Source organism: Myiozetetes cayanensis, unplaced genomic scaffold (genome assembly GCF_022539395.1).
Source record: "Myiozetetes cayanensis isolate MyiCay16 unplaced genomic scaffold, myiCay2020 scf10, whole genome shotgun sequence".
Taxonomy (NCBI): domain Eukaryota; kingdom Metazoa; phylum Chordata; class Aves; order Passeriformes; family Tyrannidae; genus Myiozetetes; species Myiozetetes cayanensis.
In genome coordinates this window covers 447,044-473,801 of record NW_026086605.1, presented here as the reverse complement: position 1 = coordinate 473,801, position 26,758 = coordinate 447,044, and the positions used below count along the sequence as shown (strand labels likewise).

The 26,758-nt window shown below is 44.8% G+C and overlaps 1 protein-coding gene across 1 annotated transcript in view; it reads left to right on the top strand.

Moving 5' to 3' along the window:
• The first annotated feature begins 18,923 nt into the window (after nt 1-18,923).
• Nucleotides 18,924-26,758, top strand: part of PDZD8 (PDZ domain containing 8) — a 46,770-nt gene continuing 38,935 nt past the window's right edge. The window contains exon 1 of the mRNA XM_050340849.1: nt 18,924-19,842. Within this exon, the coding sequence (XP_050196806.1) occupies nt 18,968-19,842 (875 nt within the window). The 5' untranslated portion in view covers nt 18,924-18,967. The remainder of the gene's footprint in view (nt 19,843-26,758) is intronic.

Below are 26,758 nucleotides of genomic sequence, written 5' to 3'. Positions count from 1 at the left end.
AAATACAGCCAAAGCACTGCAAAGTGGTAAGGAAGAGCTGAAAGGCAGTAATTTGGGGTTGGCTGTATCAATTCCACCTGGTGTACAAAATCTTCATCCCTCTAGCTGCCTGGTCCTGCTCTCCTCTCTCCTCCCAGGCTGTCACCCAGGCTTTAAATGGCTTGGAGACCCTTGCCTGCCTAAAGGGGATAAATCTTGGAAGAGTGCAATTATTAATCTCTACAAGTCTCTACTGAGTATATATGATTTCTCTTTCAATTTTCTTTCTTAGAAATGGATTAATAGTTTTATTCCCTTGTTTTTCAGCTTGAGGCAGAAAATGTAACAGAAATTTTCAGCTTGCATGATGAAAGTTTAGTGAAGCTACACTGAATGGCAAATAGGACCTTCACCTGGGAAGTGATGGGCAACCTTGGCCTGAGGTGGGACTCAGGTGGCACAGGGTGGACTCCCAGAGTCTTTAGCAGAGCCCTCCACCAGTGGTGTCAGACCCTCCAGAGCGCTCACTGAGTGTGTAAATGTACATGATCTGCCCTGAGGTCTCAGGGAAGCAAGCCTGATTCCTGGTTTCATGATGTTTTTGATGGGATTGTTCCAGTGCCTCCTTAACTTGCCCTTCATTGCCACAAAACTCTATTTTCTCATCCAAATCTTGATGTCATCACCTCTCTTCCCTCCCTAGTGCCCCATTTCATCTGTTCTATCAAACTGCCTCTCCTCTTGTCTGTGGGGATACCAGAAGAGCAGAGCAAAGATATCACAGCAAAGAATGTTTTGTCCTCTCCTTTTCTGCCACCTCCTTCAGTGCAAATTCAGAGCAGGCACACCTCTCACCTGGTGTCTGTGCTGGTGTCCAGCACAGTGGGGTGGGTCTAAAGAGAACCTGTCTTTAGTGACCTGGCAGGTGCTTTGTCTCTACTGGTTTATAAAAAGGGCAGTGAAAGAGGGTGGTACTGAGCTGGAACTCAGCACCATCTCCAGGAGAGCGTGGAGCAGGGTCCCAGCACCCCAACCTGCCTGCCTTCTGGCATCCCCCAGCTCTTGAACCCAGGCTGCACAGAGGAGCTTCTGCTCCATGGCATCATCGCTCCAAAGGCTCCACTTTCTTCCCCTGGATCCCCAGATCTCTGCCCTGCTTAGAAGAAGTTGCTGGCAGTGCAAGAATCAGTCTCTGCATGTGCTCCTTCACAGCTACAGACAAGGAGACAGGCGTGCTATGCTGACTTAGGGAAATGATCTGTCAAGTTCTTATAAACAATAATTAGAAGTAAAATAATGTTTCATTTTCTCCAAATTGGGAGAGTATTTGTTTTGCTCTCAGAAGAATCTGCTGGTCCTCTGAAATGGATCAGTAGTGACATCCAGTGGCTGCAAACTGAGACAGCCACAGTAATTCTGGATGGTAACAGCGTGGGCTCCATTTACTGCTATTTACAGGTCTCCTGGAAGTGTTCTGTATGCAGAAAAAACACCAACCCGTATGTGGATTTTCTAAGTATCACTGTTCAGATAATGAAGAAAAACACCTTATCCACCCAGATGATCTTTTCAGGGCTAGTGCAACAGCTCCTGGTCCCAGGAGCTACTGCTCTGCTCTGACACACGTGGGGTTCCCTCCCATCGAGGCTGGCCTGTGGAAGGAGCTCAATTCACTCAATAGGGTGTTTTGAGTTAGAGGTCTAATGGATGGACCTGGGGTGCCTGTGCACACTGGCAGCTTGTTTAATCAATTTTTTCAAGGGGCTTTTTTTTATCTACCTGGCTTCTTACACATTTTCTGGCAATGCTGTCTAAACAAAGGGGCTCTCTGAACTTTGCAGGTGTCATGGATTCTGTATGATGAGTGAGAGATCTTCTATTAATGTGTTTTTTTAAGGGAAATATGTATGAAACACGGTTTCCTGGTGCAGACACCTATTAAAACATTTGTAGCACTATTTCTGGAGATTTAGAAATGGCCAGTAGATCGAGGTAGTCCAAGTCCAACTTGGCAATCCTACATCCTGAGGGATTTTTCTATATCATGATAGTTTCTTTATCGTGGTGTTGTCACGACCCAACTCACTGTGTGTTAAAGGCAGCAAAGTGCTATTTAGAGCATCCAAATAACTCCCTGACCTTGAACAACCAGACACAGGGACTACCTTGGACTGCAGCCATTCTTCCTCACTTCTTGCTGAGCCAGAGCTGCAGAGTGGCTCCTAATGGGGAATATGAACCAGGCCACTAAGGAGTGCATCAGCTGCTTTGCATGATCCGGGGAACTGGGAGAAAACCTCGATTCTTTCTTGGTGTTTCAGAAAAATACTGACCAGCTCAGTGTGAGCCAGGCACAGAATATTTTTTACTGACTAACTGAGCACTAGGAAATGCTCAGCTCTTCCTCAGAGACAATAGGCTTTTCTTTAGTGAAGTGCTGGCACTGTGGCTCCATAAAGGAAACCCTCAGTAAAACACTGTTTCTCACTGGATCTCGCTTGCAATTTAAGAAATTAAATTTACACCTTCTCTGGCAGCCCTGTGCCTCTTGCTCAGCTCTAATCTGAAGCAACTGCTGCGGTTCAGTTCAGGGTTGGGAGGGATAATCAATTCACTGCTGGTTGGAGAGTTACTGTGTTTTTGTCCAGGCTGGGGGTTCCACCACATGCACACTTCCAGACTCTCACAAACACGCAGCAAAAGTGCATTATCTTAAATCTTCTTTTGCTGACATTTAAATGAACACATTTTTCCTCAAATATGAGACAGGCCAGGAACATCTGGCTCCACTGATGCTCAGTTAGTAACTCATTACACTGCAGGAGTTCACTCATTTTGAGCCCTGGGCTTTGGTCATGCTCTTGCCTGGTTTATGGCTCTGGTGAACTTCATTTGCACTTGAGCCAGGGTATTACATTTAGGCACTTGAGCAACAAATTTTGAGCAGAGATCCAAACCTTTAATTCACAGTTATGGAAAGCAGTGGAGTTAGTCCCCTGCCCATTACTCATTATTTACATTTAGAATATGGTTGCTTCAAGGAGTGACAAAATGTACAGAGTCTAAAAACATATGCATTGAAACTAAAAAGCAGAGCCACATAAGCCAGCTTTTCAGATCCTGCTGGTGCTTTATCTGAGATAGCAGCCTGATGAAATGTCCTACTTGTCTGTTTAGGGTGCTTACCTAAGGACACCCTGACAACTGAGATTCCTGTCCCATCACTTGCTGTTTTGTCATTGCCACTGTGACTGTCATTTCTCTCCTTCTGCTTCTTGGAATGCTCCTTCACCTGCTTGGTAATGCTGAGTCCTCTTCTGGGATCAGAAGATGCTAAGGCTCCAAACAGGACATAGAGGGCAGCAAGCTCCTTTATTTAACAGTGGAATTCCAAGCACGTACAACTATTTATACTTCATTAGTACTTACAATCATATGGTAAATCATTCACATTAACTTCCAACAGAGATGGGTATCTTTAGAAAAACTGGATTCTACTCCTTTGAGAAAATTTTGGGATGACTTCCTAAATCATATCCAGGAGACAGTGAATAGATTACCACTACCAGATATCAGAATCACATCTAAGGAAAATGTCAGGCTGCAAGGGAGGAGTTAAAAATGGAGAGCCTTTTGTCACTGGTGCCAGGCTGGGTGATAGAGCAGGCTGGTTGGAAAGAAGGATGGAGGGAGCAAGCAGCAATATCAGCCTCTAGCAGAGTCTTTATGAGGCAGTGTAGGTCTAGCAGGAGTTAACAGGAGGTAATAGGGTTAAACTTGGCTGAATTCAGAGCAAAAAGTGAGATTTGCTTTCTTGGAGGTTTGAGATTTGGGGGTGTGGCTGTTCAGTAAGAAATGAAACCTTAAAAGGGTTGGTTGGAGTATTTTTTATCACTATTATTTTTATGAATATTTAAAAAAATCCCTGGCAAGGATACAGCCTTTAGGTGACCCCCCTGCAGAGGAGGTGATATGTGTGGAGGGTGGCTGCTGGCTGAAAGGAAGAACAGCTGTGGACTGGTCACACAGCTTTGCACTGCCTTGCAGGGTCGTGTATTCCTGCTTGGGTGCCTTTGGCTCTCTCCAAGACTTAAGATCACCAGCACCACCATGGAGAAGGATTCACAACAGCTCCCTGCTGCTGGAGACACAGAGCAAGAGTTTTGGTCCTTACTGTGCATGGGAGAGGGAACAGTTTCTGGTAGCAAGAAATAAAGGGGGAATCCCTTGAGCATTCTGGAAAGTTTTGCTGGAGAAAACCAGAGTTTTATTTCTTTCCTGACAACTTCCCTCAGCCCGACCCACTCTCCCACCACCAAAAAAAACCCCAAAAAATGTTACAGCACTGACAAGACCAGTTTGTGTTGAGCATGGTTGAAACAGTAAAAGTCTATTGGTGTCTGGTCTCAGGCAGGCATTTGGAAGGCAAGCACCAGGGCAAAGCAGAGACACTTTAGCAGTACAATCACCTCAGGAAGGAGCTCCTAACCCTTCCACTAAAACAGAAAATAGTGTTTGTAGAAGTGGAAACAACACCTGACCTGTTGGGTTTCCTTCCCTACAGGATTCCCTGATCTGGAATGATCTGTCACTTTACACACTGGAAATACAAACAATGGATAAGGAAATATCTTGTGGAGCAGATGCTGCACTGACCTAAGTCTGTCCTGCAGCCAACCCCAAGGGAACAACCCAGCTCCCAGGGAAGATGTATGACAAATACAGAGGGCCTGGTAAGGTACAAAACTCTTTATTAGCTATGCTACAAAAATAGTGTGCATCTGTCAGGAAAAGTCTTGGCTATTGAGACAGCAGATTACTCCCTTGGTGGTGGCACCACAACAAGTGGTTCCTGAAGGGGAGTGGACTCAATGACTGGATTCAGTGTTGGTTTCAAGTGGACTTCTCCCAGGCTCTTCTGAATGCAGACAATTGCAGTGTTTGCTGGCTGTCTTTTATTTTTCTCTCAGCTGTTTTCTTAGGACCTCTCTCATAGAAAAGAGTTAACTGTGGATTATTTACAGGTGAGGGAACTCAACTGCATGGTGGGAAATGTGCTGGAGGTCTTTAAAAACTGCTGAGAAGGGAAGGTTGTGCTCCTTTCAACAAGGTAGCAGTTGTGTCATTAGCCTTAGGTGGAAAAAAAAGCCAGCAGTGCTGCGTGTTTTCATGCATGAGGTCAAGCCTCCTTGTGCTGATTCTAGCTCAGTGAGGGCTCAGTCTGAGAGCAAAAAGAGGAAGCAACTGAAAATCTTCTGCATTCTGATGATTGCACAGCTGCAGAGCTCTCCCAGAACATCAGTAAGTAGAACTGACAGGATATAATGGCTTGTTATTGCCTGCTAAGGAAGGCACTGTGCTTGGGCTTCCCAGTATTCCTCTGCTGCTAGATTTAATATCACATTACAGCAAGCCTGGTTAGACAAACCTTGGCAAGATCTAATGATCTCATGTTCTTCACTGTTCTGGTTTACACACTGACCTGCAGATGCTGATCTGCTTTGGACAAAGTAAGGGCTGGCTTTGCATCTTTTGCTGTTCAAAATGAACAAAGTTGTAGAGCCCCATGTCCCAGAAGTCCTGTAGAGATGAAGCTTTGGACTCTATTTTGTCTCTTCAAGCCAAGACTGTCTCCAGAAGTTGCTGTTCAAGGGATAATGTATTTTCATTGTGCTGGTTAGTCAGTCAGGCTTTTAATGCCACAGGAAATGCAAGGGATGCAGATATCAATCTCTGTGTGGTTAACTCCTGAAGCACTTAAGTAATGTCCTGGAATAATATATTCCACACTTAGCAAAAAACCCCAACCAAACTAACAAAAAAAACATAAACAAAACTACAAAAAGAAAATCACAACTCCCTAGTATCTGGAGTATGATAAGACAGAAGGTTCCCTCCTTTATTTCCTACATGAAAATCTATTTCATTTGATTATGACCATTCTCTATGGGCTTTTTCTTCCACTCAGCTGTGTTAGTCTACAGTACCTGTTTAGCCTGCTTGGATCTACATGTCCAGCAAAATCTCACAAGATACTCATTGGCATCTTTATAGCACTTCCAAATAATTTGTTTTTCAAATTCTCCACCTGTTACTTCATCATAGCACACAAGAACACATGCACTGTTGCCAGACCCATGCAGGACTTTCCTCAGATGAGATAAATCAGAAAGAAGCATCAGCTGAAGCAGAATGAACCAAGGCAATAGCAGAAAAGGCACTGATAGTTTTGTTCCCAGACAAAAATAAGGAGAAAGAAATGCCTGTGATTTATTGAGCATGAAATCTTCAGATGCAAAGGATCAGACACTGCAAATTCTCACCATCTCTCATGAATTCTGGACTAGAGAAGCACTAAGTGCATCAGTGGTGGTGCTCAGACTGTGAACAAGTGTAAGCAGTGGGCTATGAGAAGGGATGTGTTTGCATTAAGAGAAGTACTCCCCAGAAAAGCTGTGAACCACAACTCCTCATGGCTACCAAGGATCAGTTTTACATGATTTACCAAAACCCAGTGCTTCTAAATGCTTCTCTGTTAGAAAAGAGTACTTTGTATTATCAGCAAATGGGATAATGAGGGAGTGTGAAGGATGAGTCACAAAGCCACAGGGAAAGCGAGGGCAGTGTGAGCAGCCACAGCACCCTCATCCAGCCCCTGTTCCCTCCACAGCACAGAGCAGTTCCCTGGGGCCCTGGCCTCCAACCAGAGCTGTGTTAGCTCACCAGTGCACACAATGGCTCAGGAGGTTTATTCCAGCGGCCCCAGATGTGCCTGTATGATCCAGCCATCTATCCAGCCTGGAATTCTGGTAAGCACATTTATCCTGGTCTTACAGGTGTGACTTCAGGGCTTGAAGAGCTAAGCCCCATCTTTTTGTGGGATGCAGGTGACAGCACACCTTCTGAAGATACAAAGTGGCTTGGCTGATGTCTGTGGTGAGAGTTTGGGCAGGAACCCTGGATCTGCTCTCTGCATCCATCCAAATCCCTACAATACCCTCCCTGAATGTTGGCATGGGGCAGATTTAAAGCAAAACCGCCCTGAAAGCTGGGCACGCTGAACTCAGGCACAAAATAGCAGAGAAACAAAATGTTCAGCCAGAATCATGAGCAAGGAGGGAAGACAGGGCTGTGCTGATGAATTCTTACTGAAGCCTTTTTCTGTAGATAACGCTTGTGTAAAAAAAACCCCAAAACAACAGCAAAAGGAAATGCAAAATGTAAACTAGTCACAGACAGTTACTGCTAACTCTACTCAAAGTAAAAACTGGGGGAAGTAAAAGGGAAAAGTCAGTGCTGTGAGAGGAGCAGCAATAACTTGCTTTTAAATTTTCATTACATCTGTGATCTCCTCCTTCACCTAAATTTGAACCCGTGCTTGCTCTTAATGGCACCTGTCTTATGTCAAGTGAACAGTTTCCTCCAGTAAATGCATGGTTCCATTAAAAGACATGAAAAAGAAAGTTACTGTGGGAAGAGTGGTGCTGATGAGAGTAGCTGTGGGAATCAAAGAACTTGGCCTTGTGGAAAAGCAATATTTTCATTGTTCTGGGAGGGTTTCACAAATAATTGGTGTTTATTTTGCAAATGTCCTTGACGGTGCCCTTGTGACCAGCGAGAAAACAGGAGAGCTCGTGTTACAGCATCAGATACGCTGAGCAACTGGTGTGGAGGAAGCACTAATGCCCACAAATCTCCTGTGCAAAATCAAACGCAGACAATTACCTCGGTTAGGAACCGTGGTGGTGGCACAGGCTCCAGCCAGCAGCCTGTCCAGCTGCTCCTTGGCACGGATCCTGAGCAGACCTTGCAGCTGGCCCGAAATCTTCAGCTGCTTTGCTCCTCCCCACGCGTGCAGCCGGTAGCTATACTGATTACATCAGGCACTCACAGAGCTGCTGATGGCTGCCCTTGGCCTAGAGATATGGGCAGCTCAGCCAAAGTGCCATCAGCAGCTCCCTCCCAGGCTTTCCCAGCAAAACAGCAAAGGGAACAGGGTATGTAGTCCTGAGGAAGGAGCACCTCCTAGACAGTCAATGTTCACAACAGAGCTGTAATGCCATCCTTCTTATCATGAAGTTTATACTTGTTTAGCTGTGATTCCCTTCCCCTGCCCTGGACATCCTTTGTGCCCAAGCTGCTGCAGAGATGGAGCAGAAGTGTGTGAATATTAACAGAAGTACACTCTCCTGCTCCCTCGTTTGTGCTCCCTCCAAAGCAGTTCATTTCTGCATGGCACAAGCAGCATTGCCGGGCTAGGTTTTAAGCACTTAACCTAATGAAACAAAGATTAGCATCTCAGAAGTCTATTAGCAAACTTAGGAGGGTTGGTCTTTTACCCAGTATGTGTATTTTTATTATTAATGAAATCCAAGACTTGCACTCCATGCCTCTATTCCTTCTGTATCACAGCAGTGTATAAATTATTCCTATTTTTGTTCCTTGCTGGCTGTCTCTTAAGAAGTTAGAGTGAAAAGGAAGGGCTTTCTGCTCCTTTCATAAATGAAGCCCCAGTACCATGTTAAGCACAGATCTGAGCTCAGGCTGCTTTCCACCTGCTTTACCTGTCTGAAATCTGTGTTCCCCTTGCAGACTGCTTTGCCTTCTGTAGGATTTAGGAACCGGGGAAAGCAATAGGGTTACCTGAGAACAAACTAAAATGCTAGGTACAGGGAGGTCAGGGAACCCATGCCTGCCTTAACTCAGTTTTCTGCTGCAATCAGCAGCAGATGAAACTCTGGGGGAACTGGTCCAAAAGAAGGGTATGCAAAAAAACCTCACATGCTGCTTAATTTCTCAGAAAAATATTAACATCCTTCCTTGCTCCTCCTCTAGGAACAGTCATTTCTGATCCCTGAGATAAACCCAACTGTTTTCTGTTGTTTGTCCTCTCTTAATCAAGCTCTGCTCCCACAGCACTCCCCCCTGCACACCTGCAGCAGTGTTCACAGCGGTTCCAGGAGGTGCCTTCCAGCTTCCTCCTCCTCCTAACCACCTTGCCTTCTAATTCTGCTTCCCTCAGCCCCACTCCTGAGCATGATGAGCCTCCCCACCCTCTTTTTTTCTACCATTTTCCGTCGCTTCTGTGTTACCAGTTTGGTGGATCTTTGGCCAAAATCTGCTGAAGTTTTCCTTGTTAAATTCTTTCTACTCCCACACCTCTTCCTCCTCCTCCTCCTCCCAAGAGGGGAAGGAGTTCTTACAGGTTCCTTTTTCAGACCAGTTGTGTGTTGATAAGTAATTATGCAATATTTAGTGGATATTTACTGACTGCAAGGGAAAGCAAGCCTGCAGTGACCTGCAGAAAAACAAGGCAGGGATCATCCTTTCAAGCCTCGACAAAGGAGTTTTGTTAGATGACTAGGTCACAGCAGCATCTGCAGTGGAAACACTTCAGAGTTGTGTTTAAAAAAACATGAATGTAAGACTGAGGTAGAGCATTTAAATAACTGTGCTTAATGTGGCTATGGAGGCCTTTATTGGGGCCACTGTAGGTGATGTGCACTGATTGCATTCCACGTGGAAGCACCTCTGTCCCAGATGACCAGAAGCTGACAATGCTCCCACTTGTATGAGATGGTATGCAGGAGCAGACAGGCTGTGGAACTGAACAACAGTTAAGAGGAGGTTTACTCAGTTTTTCAACCCTTAAAAGCCTGTAGATGTACATTTTTAGCAATCTACTAACAGTTTCTTGCCTTTGCAGACATCCTTTGTTTAATACGTTCTGCCTTTTCCAAAGCAGAAAGGCTTAGGATGAGTGCTTAGGATCACTGTAATTGGGGTGATAAATGCAGCAATCCTATTGCAAAAATGAGAGCTATCATTCATGTGGTTGGCAGTGCACGTCTCCAGAGCTCCCTCTCAGAAGTTTCAACATATGGCATTCAAGCAAAAACTGTATTGACTGCATTAAAGATTTTATTTGTCTTTAAGCTGAGCTGATTAGGTCACAGTACCAAAGGCAGAAAATGCTGGTGCTCATGTAGTTACACAGGCTGCTTTCTTAAAAAGCTTTTGAGAAATGTTGCTGATCAAAAGTGGTTAAGTCAAAATCTTGGCAAAAAAAAAAAATCCAAGTCTTCATTACCATATTCTAAGCTTTACCCATTCCAATAAAAATAATGTTATTTTGAAATGCAGCCCCCACAGAACTTCGGTTTCACTTTTCAGATGACAGTTTTCATCTTCCTGCCTTTTTTCTATTTTGAATATTGATTTAGATTAAATAACCTTGCACAGATGACAAATTTTAGCAGAAATTATTCAGGAGGCCAAGCTTCTTTAGGGCTTATTTTAGAGAAGTTTTAAATTTCATACTGAAAATATTTGCTTCAGTTTTTCCATTTGTTAGATGTAGAGTTCAAAAGTAAATTCAAATAGAAGGATATAGGCTGCATTTCAGGCAGTTGTGGGTTTAGAGACATGATTCTAAAATTAGTGGAGTAACTGAAAAGTTGTCGGCTGGTAGTGGGAGGAAATGCTAATCTGCTGAGAACAAAAAACAGGTCCCTCGCTTCTTTTAGCCAGCAGAGAAGAATTTCACCTTCTCACTCAATCCAGTATCCACAACATCACTGAGTGCCTGGGAAAAAAAAAGTGGAAATTGAGCAGATACAAAACTGTGTGAATAGCCACGAGTTTTGCCTTCTGACTTAATGAAGCTACCAGAGTACAGTTTGTCCAAAAATGATGAAATTATTCTTCAGTTAGAAGGAACTTCATTTTTTTGTCCTGGCAGTAGATTGGAAGTGAACATGAAGAACCCTGATTTAAATTGCATTTCTGCCAGAGATTGCTATCCATTTTTACTGATAATCCAAATTCCAGAACAACCCCCCAACCTACTAATTTTCCTAATTATTTTTCTTACTTATTTTTGTCACTTTCCTTGTCTAGGCAGTTCACTTACTCCATTCCCCTGTAGTGTTTTATGCACAAAAAAAGGTAGAAAGTTTTACAAAGTTATGGCCTAGACTCAGTGTCAGAGGATGAGGCCAGATCTCTGGCCAGAGATACTACAGTTTTACAACTTACAAAATGTTTGGGAAACTACAAATTGCTTCTGCCCTTTCAGATGTCCCATTTGAGTGTGAAACATGAGGTCGTGTTTCGGGGTGAATTTAAATTTGTCTGGTGTTTGCCTTGCTCTGAACAGAAGCAGCACAGACAGCGTAGTATGAAACCAGACTATTCAATCAACTCTAATGGCAGAAAGGCAGGAATTGTAATGTTATGCTTTCTCAGCTGAAATGTGTTACTAATGGTATTTACAGAGATTTCAATAATAAAACTATTTATCTTACATAGTTGAACAAAGTAACTTATGTTATTACAAAATTGTAGTCCCAATTGATATTGATGTGTATTACATAAACACACACGTGTACATGTGTTGCAGTATGGAGCAGACATGGGTGCAGTGATTACTATTTGTCTTTAAACATAGTCTTCAGGTTGTTTCCTGAAGAAAATCTACTTGAGTTTGTGCAGAAATTTGTTGTAAAGCTGTGGGAGCCTATGTGCATGTTTTCATTCCCTAAATATAGAAGCATCAATACAGGCAGGGCAAGACTGTTGTGAAAACCTGTTAGTAGGAAGAAACAGAAATGAGAAAGTGTAAATAAATGTTTCTATTCACCTTTACCAAGCTTTCTGCCAATACAAAAGATACTTCACCCCCCCCCGATTTATTTACATCAAAATGCCTAGTCTACCTGCAACTGCTTGCAGCAAAATATATTAATTTCAGTTTGAACTGCTTGGTTGAGGGGAGGGAGGGCTGATCAAACAGCGGGAAAATGAAAGGATCTCTTTAGACATTTGTGAAAGGTTCAGCTCCACAAATGCATTTAATATGCTGAGATGGACAGCTTTCTGTACAGCCCCTGCAGATGCCCAGGAGCGCTGAGAAGCCCAAGGAGTCCCAGAGTGACAGTACACAGTCATGCCTGCCCACTGCACTCACAGCAACCACAGCTTCTCCATAAAGCAGATGAGCTGATCGGTAATTTCCTTTTTTTTCCCTTTTAGTGGCTTGATAGCACCATGAAACACAGCGGCAATCGGAGACTCTGAATAATGGAGAAACCCCAGAATCTTCCTTTCCCGAGAAGTCTCACGGATCCGACATAAAATTCCCGAGATATTCCTGCAGCTCGGAGCAGCAGAGCGGGTCCCTGGTGCCGGGCCGGGGCTGCTGGAGTGGGATGAGCGGTGTTTGCCCAGGTAAGCGCTGCGCTGGCAGCGGGGCTCAGCCTGGGCTGTGGCGGTGCCGGGCGCTTTCCACTCGCACCGCGCAGCCCTCTCGCCCTCCCGGGTGGGAGATCAGGCTCCTAAACCGTGTCTGCTCTGCACCCAGGTGTCTGCACACATGCCCAGCCCTGACCTCACCGCGGGGCAGCTCCGGCACAAGGCAGAGAGCCTCTCGCCGTGGCCTGGTTTGGCTGAGCTCCCTGGAGGCTGAAGAGGCACAGCAGATGCTCTGTGACCGCTGCTGCCCGCACCCAAAAATACCTGCAGACCATGCAGGGAATTACACTTTTAATGAAGGGCAAGTGAGCCACAAAGCCTCACAGGGACCCTCATCTCAAAACTGTATTCATCTCTGAAGTGTGTATTAACCCTTCAGCCATTGAATCCTTACAGCAACTCAAAATTGGTTTTTAATGCAGTTTCCTGAAGCCTCTCCATCAGCCAGAGGCTGCTTTGGACTAATCCAGGAAGTGAGCCAAGTATTAAAAACAATAATGGGAGGTTGTGGAACATCAAAAACATACTGACCATAGTGTAATTATACTGGAAATGGATTAGGGGAAGTAGTCAAAACAATCTCCACTCTGAAAAACGTTACTGGGGAGCATGCAAGGCAAGAGGGCCTCGGGGAGGCTGCCGGCACTTCTGAGTAGGGATGGGGAATCTGCTTTGGAATATGTGAGGAAAAGGTACTTGAGTGAACACTAAATGACAAATGTGATATTAACTGTCCCAAACATATCACTTCCCAAAGCTTAAGCAAGCTGGCATTTACATGAACACCAGAAGTCAGTGAAGTAAATGCAGGAAGAAGCAAAATACATGTGACAAGTCTCACTTGCATCTGCGAATTAGAGAACAGTTTCTGGACTTAAGATATAACAGCAGACAGGGAATAAAGGAAATCTTCAGTTTGACTTGGATACTGGTAATATTAAAAGCCTGAATTTGTTATATTTACAATTAAAATAGCTTTTTAAAATATTTTCATTTAATCTTGGAAAAGTTATCTGAGCACTACAGTTTCTAAGTGGAGGATCTTGTTTCATGATATAATAAAAGCCAGGGTCTTTGTGAGAGAGTAACAAAATCCCTAATTAAGAACCAGGATACTTTAAGCTTGAACATGATGAGCCTCTTGAAGTAAGTATCCAAAGCATCTTTACATCCAAAATGTTAAGCTCTTGATTAAACAAGCAGAACATACTTCAAAAGATAATTAAAGATGAGCTTCAGTGAAAATACTGGATTTGTATTTGGGCCAAACTAAACCTTAGATGCAAACCCTCACTCCCTTTTTTGTTTTAACATGTTCTGATCCAAAGTGGTTGGACTCCAAGCCACTGTTACCAGACAACTCGAGTGCTTACTTGTTGCAGGTAAGATTGCAAATATGTTCATAAACGAGAGTACCCCTGTTGTCAGATCCTTAAATTTAGACACAAAGGTAAAAACCTCTTCTGTTTCAGAAGTGAGCGCCAATTTGGGGCATCTGCATCTTTGGGCAGCCAGTGGAGTTGCTTTGATTTCTCGTCTCCTGCTGTTCCAAAGCAGACCCTGGAGTTTCTCATTACCTCTGCAAACTGAGGGCTATAGGCCTCTGGGGTAGGGTACACCAAAAAGCAGCATGAAATACGCATTTCCATCTTGAAAAGACAGGTCTGGCAGTGAGACATTTCTGAGGCAGGAATAAAACCTCCTGAAACTCTCACTTGCCATCCCTAAAAATAACAAGAGGTTTGAGGGAGGGGGGAGTGCTGTATTTTACTCAATGGATCCAATGATTTATTCCAGCTGGCAATCTTCTGGTGGCTCTCTATGGCACTAATACAGCCTAAATAGGATTGAGTGACCCAAACTGTATTTTTTGCCACAAATTCTGAGTGGAGGAACTTAGCTTACAAGAGTGAAATGTACTTGAGGGACTTGGAAACAAATACCAAGCCAGAAGAAATGGAGCATCCTCTGTGCAAAAACGGGCTCAGAGGGGGAGTGAGGCAAATTCCTCCAGCTGGAGATGGGGTGAGCTCTTTCTGCCAACACTGGGGGCACACTCCTACTGCAAACTGCCCCTTCAAAGGCAGAATTAAAACAAAAAGAAAGTAGGAATTTCTATGGTATCAGAGAAAATCTCACATTAACTTAAGTTTCAGAGTTTTTAAAGAGGTTTTCACCAATAAAATGTAGAATCACCTGATAATAAGATAACAGTGTGCTTGGCAGAGTTGAGAACTAGAACTGGAAGCAGTCCTGATCACTGTGTTTCTTTTCTTTTTTTTTTTAAACATATATTCAGGACTAGACTAGACACCATGCTCTGTGCAGCACATCCTGGCTGAAACTGTAGATGCCTGAGGACAGACAAGAGAAAAAGACACCTCCCTGCAGTTTGTCACCACAGTAAGTTCCAGCAATCTTCGTGTTTAATACCCTTCAATGGATTTTTTTCCTCATGAATTTACCTAATCACTTCTAAATCCTGTTTCACGCAGCACCATGAGAATGATAATCTAATTTTGGTCTCTAAGAGATGTAGTACAAAAACAATAGGAGAACCAGGAAAGAATGAAATAATTTTGCCAATAAATATTACAAAAGAAGGCAACAATTCCAGTCCAGTGATGAAGAAAATTACTGAAACCACTCATTACAAAACAACCCAGCACTTCCTGCTTTGAAAAGTAATCTATTTAGACTACTTTGCAGTTTTGAAACAAATAAAACCCACCCCACGTGAAATTGCCTTTCCAAGCTTGTGATAGGGATGGCTGTTTCCGTGGTGCTATAATGTGAAATTTGAAGTGCCCTTCAAGTGAAGTGTCAACTGGTCCTGCTGCCTGGGGTTGCTAAAACTGCTCCTAAACCCAGTGATCCTTGGATCGGTCCTGAGTGAGATGAATCAGGACAAATGTTCCAAGAGTGTCACTAGTCTTTGCTTAGAACAGGAGAATTTGCTCAAACACACCCCTTCTGTGAATTGATGTTACTTGCTCTCTATTATCAATTATAGAACTCTGCATAGTTTGCAATCTTTGTGCACTATCACTGTCACAATCTCCTGCAAAATGTTGAAAATTAATTTTGAAGTTGTACGCTTACAGGTTTGTTGCTATTATGTCCTAAATTGATTTGCAAACTAAAAAAACACTTTCCTTTTTTAAATATAGGTGAAATATCCCTTTTAACAAACTATTTCCTAGTAATTTTTGAAAAAAATCAATATAAATTTAGGCTGCTATTTTTTTTTCTGTGTCTTGTGTCATATTCAATAATTTCCAGATATTCAAACAGTGAAGAGTTGAGTACATTCTACAGCATTTTACAAAGCTCTGCATAACCAGGGAGAAATTGGTGAGATTAAATACGCCTTTGCATTTATCTAGACTTCCAGAAAATGCAAATTAGAGCTTCCAGATTGAAGCCAAAGTAAAATATGCTCTTAAAGGCCCTTTTTAGGTGGTATTAAGATTGATCTTTTTTTCTCCTCTACCTGACAAATTTAAATATTTTTTCTGTCTTATTTCAGTCTGTGGTATATAATATTTTTGCACGATCAGTTTGTATTTATGTTAATGCATCCACTGCTATTTCCCTCCATTCTCCTGGAAAATGCTACACCACACCTGACTCTTGCTTCATAACGTGCCTTTTAAGATAACACAGCTCCTGTTGAAAATGTTCCCGGGAAAGGAGAAAAGTGATTACTGAGCTGAACATTCCCTGGGCTCTTAAGCTGCCACAAGGTGCACAGAATGTGCCAAATTCCCTATTCTGCCTGTCTAACAGCAGAAAATACTCAATTGAGCCTTCTGCAACACGACTTTCTTTTTATTCTCCCACTGTTCCTCCTGACCCAAAAGAAAGGCTGCTATTGCCTTTCTGAATATATTACTCCTTATCTGGAAAGCCATTTAGCTGCAAATCCCAAACCTTGCCATCCTTACACTGCGTGCCTGTGTCAGCCATGGTAAAGGCCCAGAACAGAGCAGTTCAGATGCTGGGCTAATGACCCCTCTGGTATTTCTATAGGAGTGCTCTGTTAAACACCCAGCCATTTCAACTCTCAGTCACAAGACCTATAAAAAATTCATACTCTGAATCTCCAGTTTCAAACCACAGCACTGCATCATTAAGAGCTTTTCAATCCTCCTACCCCACACACTTCATGAAGGGGGATGGGGAAGAGAGCTTTATCTTCCTGGCAATAAAATTTCACATCTTCTTCTCCTCTTGTTTGCATCTTTAACCAGTTCTGGGGACTGGGGAAAAAAAAAACAAACACAAAAAACCAAAAAACCACAAAAAAACCCCCAAACAAACAAACAAAAAAACCCAGTCAACAAGGTGAGCATAAGTTTCCTTTTATTCTATTAAAATATAACATTCTGTAAGAACCTTTTAGCTAGGTATTTAATTAAACATAAAAACTGGCGTAGAAAATAAGCTTTATTATTTAAGTAACTTTTGTCTCAACTGTGTCCTTCAGAAATCATAAAACTTCTATTTCAAGAGGGAAAGAAAAGACTACCCCTGACGAAGGGGAGCACCTGGAAAAACAGTGTGCAGCTGTCATATAACATTCTCCACCAGCATGTACACCTTTGATCTGGCCCTTAAATGAGTTTGCTGGATTAGAATGACAGGGTGGGCTGGGCTTTTTCTGAGGTATGATTATATTTTCCAGTAAAAATGTGGTGGTTTTATATGTACAATTCTATAAGCCAAATTTGAACATGACTGGCCTTCTGGGCTAATTTTAAATGTTCAAAACGACTCTTTCTAAAGTCTCCACCCAGACTGATGTGTCACCTCCCCTGAAAGGGTTATGAGCAGCCTGGGCAGGGAGGTCCTTCCTTCTCTCCTCTCTGGTCTCATCGAAGCAGCAGTTTTGTCCTACAAAGAAAGGTCTGTCCTTGACTGTCCTGCCCACAGGACAGCAGTGATCTCACACACACCACAGGCTGAAATACCGTCATGGTGTGTGCAAAGTTCTCAGCCTTCTTGTCTTCGTGTTCCTTTTCTCCACAGGTTTTTACTCCATGTATTCGGTGATGGGTTTTAAGCATTAGGACACAGCTGAAGGGACGAAACAGATCTATATCTTACCACCACCGATAGCAGAGCTTGGTAAAATGTCATCCGTGCAGCTTTTTCAAAATGTGAAAAATGTGTTCAAAGCATCTCTCATCAGTAACAAAGAGGTCACAGGAACGCCCGCAAATACAGACTTTATCCCTTCAAGACAGTAAAGACAGACTTTATCCCTTCACCCCTCCCCAGGTCATTGTACCGAGACAACCGCCCTCCACCCGCCTGTCTGGGACGGGCTCAGCGTCCCTTCTGCCACCGCCCTCGAGTGACACCCATCCCCTCCTGCAGGGGGGATCCCCTCGAGTGACACCCATCATCTCCCGCAGGGGGGCTCCCCTCGAGTGACACCCATCCCCTCCCGCAGGGGGGATCCCCTCGAGTGACACCCATCCCCTCCCGCAGGGGGGATCCCCCTCCCCTGCCCGTCTGCGCCTCCACCGCGGCGGGGAGAGCCGGGAGCGCCCCCCTGCCCGGCACCGCGGGGCTGGCCCGGGGCGGAGCGGGTCTGGGGACGGTGTCCCGGGATGGTGTCCCCAGTTGGTGTCCCAGGTGGTGTCCCGGGGCCGTGTCCCCGGTTGTGTGTCGAGATGGTGTCCCCGGTTGTGTGTCGGGATGGTGTCCCCGGCTGTGTCCCGGGGCCGTGTCCCCGGCTGTGTCCCGGGACGGTGTCCCCGGTTGTGTGTCGGGATGGTGTCCCCGGCTGTGTGTCGGGATGGTGTCCCCGGTTGTGTGTCGGGATGGTGTCCCCGGTTGTGTGTCGGGATGGTGTCCCCGGCTGTGTGTCGGGGCCGTGTCCCCGGCTGTGTGTCGGGACGGTGTCCCCGGCTGTGTCCCGGGACGGTGTCCCCGGTTGTGTCCCGGGATGGTGTCCCCGCTGTGTGTCGGGATGGTGTCCCCGCTTGTGTGTCGGGATGGTGTCCCCGCTGTGTGCCGGGATGGTGTCCCGGGCTGTGTGTCGGGATGGTGTCCCGGGCTGTGTGTCGGGATGGTGTCCCCGGTTGTGTGTCGGGATGGTGTCCCCGCTGTGTGTCGGGATGGTGTCCCGGGCTGTGTGTCGGGATGGTGTCCCCGGTTGTGTCCCGGGGCCGTGTCCCCGCTGTGTGTCGGGATGGTGTCCCCGCTGTGTGTCGGGATGGTGTCCCCGCTGTGTGTCGGGTTGGTGTCCCCGGTTGTGTGTCGGGATGGTGTCCCCGGTTGTGTCCCGGGGCGGTGTCCCCGCTGTGTGTCGGGAGCGCGCCCGCCCCGCACGCCCCCGTGTGACCCCTCCGCGCGTCGCCGCTGACGCCCCGCCCACATTTCCGCCCCGCCCACATTTCGCCCCGCCCCTTGCAGTGACGCCACACCGGCGCGCGCCGCCGTGACGCTACTCGGCGGGCTCCTCCAATAGCAGCGCGCGGAGGGCGCGCGGCTCCGCCGCCGATTGGCCATCGGGCCGGCCCCGCCCCCATACGGCGTGACCCGCGTGCGCGGCCCCGCGGCCGTTGGAGCCGCCGGCGGGCGCGGCCCCGGCCCCGGCCCCGGCCCCGCGATGGCGGCGCTGAGGGCGGAGCGGTGAGAGCTTCGCTGGGAGCGGCGCTGGGAGCGGCGCTGGGAACGGCGCTGAGGGCGGCGCGGCGAGGCGGCGCGGCCGGCGGGCCCCAGGATGCCGCTGCTGTACGTGATCCTGCTCTCGGCGCTCGCCGGCTGCTGCCTCACGCTCCTGCTGCAGCTGCTGCTCCTCTACAGGAAGAAGCCCGAGCCCCCCGGCGGGGCGGGCGGCGCGCCCGGCGGCATCGTCTACTCGCGCGTGGCGCCCGAGCACGGCCTCAGGGAATACCTGCAGGGCCCCGAGCCCGCCGCTGGCCCCAACGCGGTCGAGCCGGCCCCCAGCCCGGCCCCGGCCTCTGCGGCCGCCGCCCCGGCCGCCGAGCCCGGCACCAAACAACCGGCGGAGCCCCCCCCGGCGCCCTCCTCCCGCGAGGAGACCTGCCACTTCCTCAATGCCATCTTCCTCTTCCTCTTCAGGGAGCTCAGGGACACGGCCCTGGTCAGGGACTGGGTCATCAAGAAGATCAAGGTGGAGTTCGAGGAGCTGCTCCAGGCCAAGATGACGGGGAAGGTGCTGGAGGGGCTCAGCCTCAGGGAGGTCTCTCTCGGCGATGTCCTGCCCGTGTTCAAGTCGGTGAAGCTCATCCGGCCGGTGTCCTGCAACGAGGAGGGCTGTCCCGAGGAGCTGGGCTTCGAGGTGGACCTGGAGTACAACGGTGGCTTCCACCTGGCCATCGACGCCGACCTGGTGTTTGGCAAGTCGGCCTATCTCTTCGTGAAGATCTCCCGGGTGATGGGGAAGCTGAAGCTGGTCTTTACACGCCTGCCCTTCACTCACTGGTTCTTTTCTTTCATGGACGACCCCGTGATACTGTTCGAGGTGAAGTCTCAGTTCGAAGGGAGGCCCATGCCCCAGCTCACTTCCATCATCGTGAACCAGTTCAAGAAGGTTATCAAGCGCAAGCACACCCTCCCCAATTATAAAATCAGGTGAGATGTCCTGCGACCTCAGTGGTACTGGGGGTGCTGTGCAACAGAATTGCTGTTTTGCTCTTGGCAGGTAAAAAGAGGTTTCTGTGGGCACTGCTGCAGTAGGGGTACTTGTCCATTGCTTGTCCGCAATCAGAAGCTTTCCAGGAAGGGACGGATCGTTTTCCATTTATAAGAGTTGAAGAAGCCACTGATATCGCTCTTTGGAAGAGATGGAAGGATGTGTGTGCAGAGAGTGTGTGGGTTTGGTGTGTCCTCCACAGCTCCTGCCACTGGGGAGCCACCTGGGCAGGACTTGTGGCTTACCCTCACCTGTAGAGGTGAGGTGGTTGTTGCTTAATGTGAGAAAGGGTGAAGTTCACTCTCTAAGGAATACTTTTGAGATCCCATGATGTATGCTGTCAGCTTCTTTTCTGGTCTGCATAACTTCATCTGTAACTAGGGTAAAGTCTAGAAGTCAGTAAGAGAAATATTGCCACCACTGTGGTAAAACTTTGGAGAACCTGTTGGGGGATTTTTCTTTTATAAACGTGCAGACTGCATTGTATAGTGAATATAATGAAATGATGGGTGATACTTCTGTAGCAGAAGTGGCAAGGGGCATCTTGACTTTGATTCCATGCTCTGGTACTGAATGTCTTACCCCTGTCCAGGTTTCTGTTCTGTGTCTTACCACTCTTACAATACCATCTTTCCTTTCTCTATTGTTTGTTCTTTGTAGCTTGTATTATGTGTCAAGTAAGGATTTTTGTTTTGTTTACCACATTCTTCTTCAATAAGCCTTTTCCCTGAAATTCATGAGAGATGAGTAGCTGAAAATGCCTCTTTGGATTTCGAAGTGTAATTAGCTTCGTAGTGATGTCATTTTTAGAGCCTTCTCAGCCGGTTCTCCTGCAATTGAATTTCTAAGAGTTCTCCTGCAAGTGGATTTGTAAAATATCCAAGATTTGGAAAGCTCTGACAGGCAGTGAGTGGTTTCTTTGAGTACTGCGGTGGTCCTTTCAAACTTTGAGGCACTGCATCACTCCCCAGAAGCGAGCAATCCCTGGGCAGCAGGGGAGCTGTCAAGAGCAAGTTTGATTCCATTCTCCTACTTTTGTGGAAGGAGCCTGAAGCTCTTTATTAACTGTGGGGAAGGGCCCTAAGGAGAGGCTGGGATAGCACAGTCGTGGTGCAGAGCACTCTGGGCATACCTGGAAAGAGCAGGCACAGCAGATGAGCTTTACACTCCCTAGACAAGAGTTTAGAGATCCGGTGGAGCCAGTAATGATGTGTTCCTCCCCTTCAGCAGGTGAAGACAGACATCTGCATTTTTCCTCTGACAGATACACCTGGACAGTAAGGTGCTATCATTTGATTAGAAGGAGTCAGTTTTCCACGTGTTTCTCAAACTTTCTGCACCAGAAAGAATGACTGAGGCCTGTGTGAGCCACTGGCACTTAAAGGAGCTGGAAGGGAAAACAAGGAGAGAAGCAGAATGTAGAGCCTGAGAGAAATGTAGAAGTGTGAGGACAGAAGGTAACTGACACTGACAACAATATATGAGGTATAAATTATTACAAAACCAAGAAGAATTTACTGTTAATTTAAAGTGTTCTCTTTAGTTAAAGGAGTTGGAAATTTATGAATGCTTTAGAGGAAAATGCAGTGTCAGTTCATTTTGACACTAGATAGTAGGCTGGCAGCACAGGGTGGCAGATGTTCAGCCAAGCAGTGTCCAACCCTAAGAGGGTGCTTTTGACCTTTAAGTTTTATGCCATGACCTCATCGTGTTCTTCTGACCCTCCCTGTTTGAAGGGGGTAGGTAGGACACTAAGCTTAATGCTACTCATGGAGTTGCCTTAAGGAAGGAAGATGGGGTCATTGGTGTCCTCCTGTGCAGAACCTGGCCTTTGAAGCTTCAAGGGGGAACATTTAGCTGTCCCCAGTAGCCCAGGGTCTTGTGAAATACAGTCTAAAGCCATGTGTCTACTATTCAGCTGTTGCCAGGTCTTGCTGCCTTGGGATCCACCTGCCTAAACTCACCTGGGACACGTTGGTGATCATCCTGTAACTAAGGTTGTGTAGCAGATCCCCACCTCCTCTGTTATTTAGTTATTAAATATTGTATGAAAAAAAAAATCTTCGTGTGTGCTGTCTGTTGCTACAGCCAGATGACTACACATGTACTTTTGTATTCTTTCCAGTTAGGTACAAAATGAATGCAGCAGAGCAGTGATAGTAAGATCATCTTTTGTATTATCCATCGCTAGGACTGGCTTTGTGTGATGTGCATGATTGCAGCTTGAAAGGAGAGGGCATCTTCCATTCCTGCTGCACTCCTAAGTGTGTGTAGGAGAGGCAGTGTAGCCTAGTAAGTGCATTTAAAGTTTGTTCAGCATTTAATGCACATTTGTCTCAACAAAAGCAATTGTCTACTAATTGAAAAAGAAGGGATGCACTTTGTCTAAACACATAAGTAGTAATTTGTGTTTTATTCTAATAGGATGTATTTTCTCTGGCCCTTTAATAAATGTGTTTGTGCCTGGCAAAACACCCTATTATGAAGCTGCTCTGCCATTGAATGGGAATTGCTGTCTTGTATAGTAGAATTTGATTACATCCCTGGATGTAAGGCTGCTGGTAAAATCCTCTGAATGGTAGGCTGGGTTGTTTTCAGTTTGGGGGTTTTGTCATCATTGATAAAGGATTTGTGCAATTTGCACAATTTTGCAATTTGTGTGAAACTACTGTTTTGTAGTTAATGTATTTATTGCTTTGTAACAGAAATGCAAACAGCTTTCCTGAAAACATTTTTGCAGGTTGAAGCAGTATCTTGTTCAGATGTGGGGAAGACCTAATACGACCGTTTTGCTTCTCCAATATACACGAGTTCAGCTGCTCTTTTGAGAAACAGGATAACCGAGTCACTATTATTTCTTATTTTAATAACTAGCCCTAGTGAATGATTGTAGGTATCATTTGTTTGGCTCTACATACTCCAAACTCTATTTTGACTTATATTAACTGTTTCAATTACTTTTTTTTTTTTAGTCCTAAGTCAAGTGGACTAGTGGGTGTAACTTGAGAGTGGAAAGCCTTGACATCCTTGTTGGTTGTGATGCCAACTGTTGGTGTTTGTGGCCACGGACCCACCAGCTGTGTCTTGCTGTCTCCAGATGTCCAATGCTGGCACTCTGAGGAACTGTATTCAGTCAGTCTTGCACCCACACAGCTCTCCTTGGCACTGTGTTTTTCATGTAGGTTTCTTTTACTAGAGAATGACAATGAATACTGTCAGCACAAAGCGGAGTTTGTTTGTTTGGTTTTTCATTGTATACACTCAAACAGTTCTTTAATACTGTAGACATTGTTCATGTGGGTTGTACCTTTCTGTATCATGTCTTTTAATGGTAGGATAAGGTGGTTAACACAGGTGGTGAACGCTGCATTGCCGTGGCACGTTTATGATTTACAGACATGAAGCCAGGACAGGTGCCTGTCTCTCTGTGTGATGGTGCTGTGGCAACATTCATGTGTTCATCCGTGTCAGTTCTCTGAAGAGCTGTACCTCGCTCGTTAACCTTTGATTAAGCTCTTATGGTGGCAACCTTGCTCTGCCCCCATCGCAGCAGGCAGCAGGTGCAGGTCTGTGATGCTCTGCTGTCCAACCTGCTCGTAACCAGGGGTGTCGTTTGGCTGGTTTGAACAGGCCCTGGGCTCGCTTCTGTAGACTTTGGACAGCTTTGGGTTTTGTGTGCATGTTGGGGCTGAGGAGGAAGTGCTTGCAGTCTTGTCTCCCACCAGAATTTAACTTCCTGGTATTTCTTAAGAAAGGATGTGAAAAAATACGACAGCTGCTGCTTTTTTCTAAATATAACATCTTGCCAGTTCATCCATTTAGGCTCTTAAGTAGATCAGGTACTGCCTAAGCAGTGAGTCAGTCCTGTGTATTTTAAGAATACTTTGTTTCTCAGTTTGTTACATTAAGAAAAAGCTAAGTATTGATACTAGCCTGTTTTGAGAAACTGTGCTTTATTTTAAAGCATGCTACCACAGAGGGGATGGACTTTCTTTTCTTTAGAAGTAATGTTTCAATGGATTGCTTCTAACATTTCTCTGTTGGGTATTGAGATGACCTCATCTGGTCCCTTCCAACATGAATTATCTTTGGAACTGATCATTTCCAGGATAGTCATGTTAAATAGCTTTATGCTTTATTTGGAAGCTGGGGCTGTATTGAATTTCACTGGGAAGAACAATTAGACAAGCCTATTTTAATTTAGCACTATAGAATGCAATTTGAGAGTTACATAGCAGTTTCTTATTTTTGGCAAAACTTAAGCCAAGAAGTAATGTAAATAGCTATTGATTTGATTTTATAGGTTTTATAATAGAAATTACTTCATAATATGGTAATAGAGGTATTGGAAAAATTATAAAATTTAAAAAGTATATATTATTCATATGATGTCATTACATGCAGAAGTACTGGAAATAGAGCTTGGGATTGTGACCATGTCTTAACTTCAGAAATCAGCAGCCAGTAGAGAGACCTTTCTCAGAGGTTCTGCAAAGGGAGAGTTTTTCTTTTTGAATGGTTTCTACTGTAGTTGTGATATCAATCTCTCTTAGTTAAGTTTATAGGGCACTCCTGTTTGAAATTCTCATTTCTGCTACTGCTGAAAGGAAAGAAGAGATCTTTTTTTCCTTCTCTCTTTGTTAACAGCATGCCTGTTGTAGCTACAAAATCTTGTAGTGTTCAGAAGCATTAAAAAAGCTCCCAGGATCTGAGTCCTTTGTGCTGGGCAGAAATTGGTGGTAAAGCCTCACTGTTTCTTTTGACTCAATTGCCGTAATCTGTGTTGCTTTCAATTCCTTTAAATAAAATATGAAATAAGCAGGAGCACTTTTTATTTTCTGAAAGGTAACTTATTTCAAGGTAAACACAGGGCATGTAGAAGTTCATCACATTACTGGACTGTAGGCATCTAAGAAGTGCCCAGGTTTGGTTCTGAGCCTGTCTCTTGGAGCAGGTAGGTGTGTTCAGGCACTGCAGTTGGGCTGTTCTGAATCCCCTTCTCCAGGCTGGATTTTGGTTTTGGCACTCTGTGCACAGATAGTATGACTAATGTCCCCCACCTGTGACACAGAACTGAACACTGAGTTTTCCTTGAAGGAGATTACTTCCAGGGATAGAGACACAGAATTTACCTCCAAAACTGTGTAGCTAATATATTTCTCAGTAGCTCATTTGATGTAAAAATGCGTGAGCCTTTTGCAGAACCTATTTTATATCTATTAAACATGTGAAATAGCTAATCTTTTTATTAGCAAATGCCACTTGATCCGAAAGCTCTTAAATAGGCAGCCTGGGCAAGGACAGTAGGTGTCAGTCATCGGTGGGGTGGAATGGGGTGGTGCTCCAGTGCTGCTGGAGCTTAGTTCAGGCTGCTGGATTCATTATTGGAGCTAGTCCTTTCATGTTCCTGGGTTTCTGTGGGAAACTGCTTATCCTGCATTCCTGCAGAGATTGCCTGAAGTCACCTGATGTGCTCCTGTGTTTACAGCTCGTGTTCACACTTGTTTGATTTAAACTATTTCAATATTTGGTTATTTTTGGGATTATTTTTCTTTACAGTATAGTAAAAGATTTTAAATTTAAAACTTCTCCTAGGATTACTAAACTTCATTGTCTAAAATGAGTATGGAGAAAAATTAGCAACCCACGTAGGTAGGTAATATTAATAGATAATTTGTGCCACCCCAGTCGACTAAAATCCACGAATTATGGAACTACAAAAACCTTTGCATGATGATCTCAAACTGTGCTTTTATCCAGAAGAAGCAATAATCCAATATTGTAAATGTTAGCTGGGAACAATTATTTCAAGGAGGTTCTATTCTGTGTGATGCTGAATATCAATACTTCAAATAATTTTAAAAAATGCTCTCCTGGAAGTTTTATTTTGACATTTGAAAGTTGAAGAAGGCTTGTTTATGACAGTGGATAAATTCTCACTTTGGAAATGGGCATGGATGCCAGTTTATGTGAAGGGCTATTGAGAGTCATTTTGTTAAAATTTGTCAGGTTAGTTGTCACACACTAAGCTGAACACAGAATTACAAATCATTTCTTTGAGTAGTTTCTGCTGATGTCACTGAGTTTGTGTTTAAAGAATTTACTGCTGGGATTGCATTTCTCTCAGTTGAGAGACACGAGTGTATGGGCACAAGTTACCTCTGTAACATCTCAGTTCCCTTGTGCAGCTTGCAGCAGTTCCCTGAACTCTGCCCAGCCTGAAGGGCCTGTGAGGAGCAGTGTGCCCAGCCCACTCCACTGAAGCTGTTTCTGGCAATGAAAAATACAGGAATTCTACTACAGCAATACACTTCACACGTTTTTGGAGACTTACAAGATGTCATAAGGCTCTGTCTGCAGTGAAGAGTGTATTACAGAGATCAGCTGATGATACAGTTAATCAGACTGTTACACTTATACTTGAAGACAGTAATTAATTGCTAGATATTACTAGCATAAAATTAAATTAGGATTATCATTTGGGAATTCATTTTTTTAGCAATTTTGTGTTGCTTTAGCTGAAAAACTTACAGGGACAATTCGAGATGTAAATGTACAAAATTATTTATTACTCTCTGTCCAGGATTTTAAAATTATCTGTGGATATCTGATGGAAATAGTAACATTTACATACTCTGTTCCTGACTTTCTTAACTGAGAGTGCTAAGCTTTAGTTTATTTTCTTGTATCAGTTTTAATGGCAACATAGTTATGGAAAATGCCCATTCAGTGTACAAATATTGTGATCTACTTTAATAATGGCATTAGGTACAAGATTATGTGTAGTAAATCTCTTAAAACATTATTCCTGTTTGCCTAAGCTAAAATAGGAAGAGTAGAAATGGAAGATCAGTC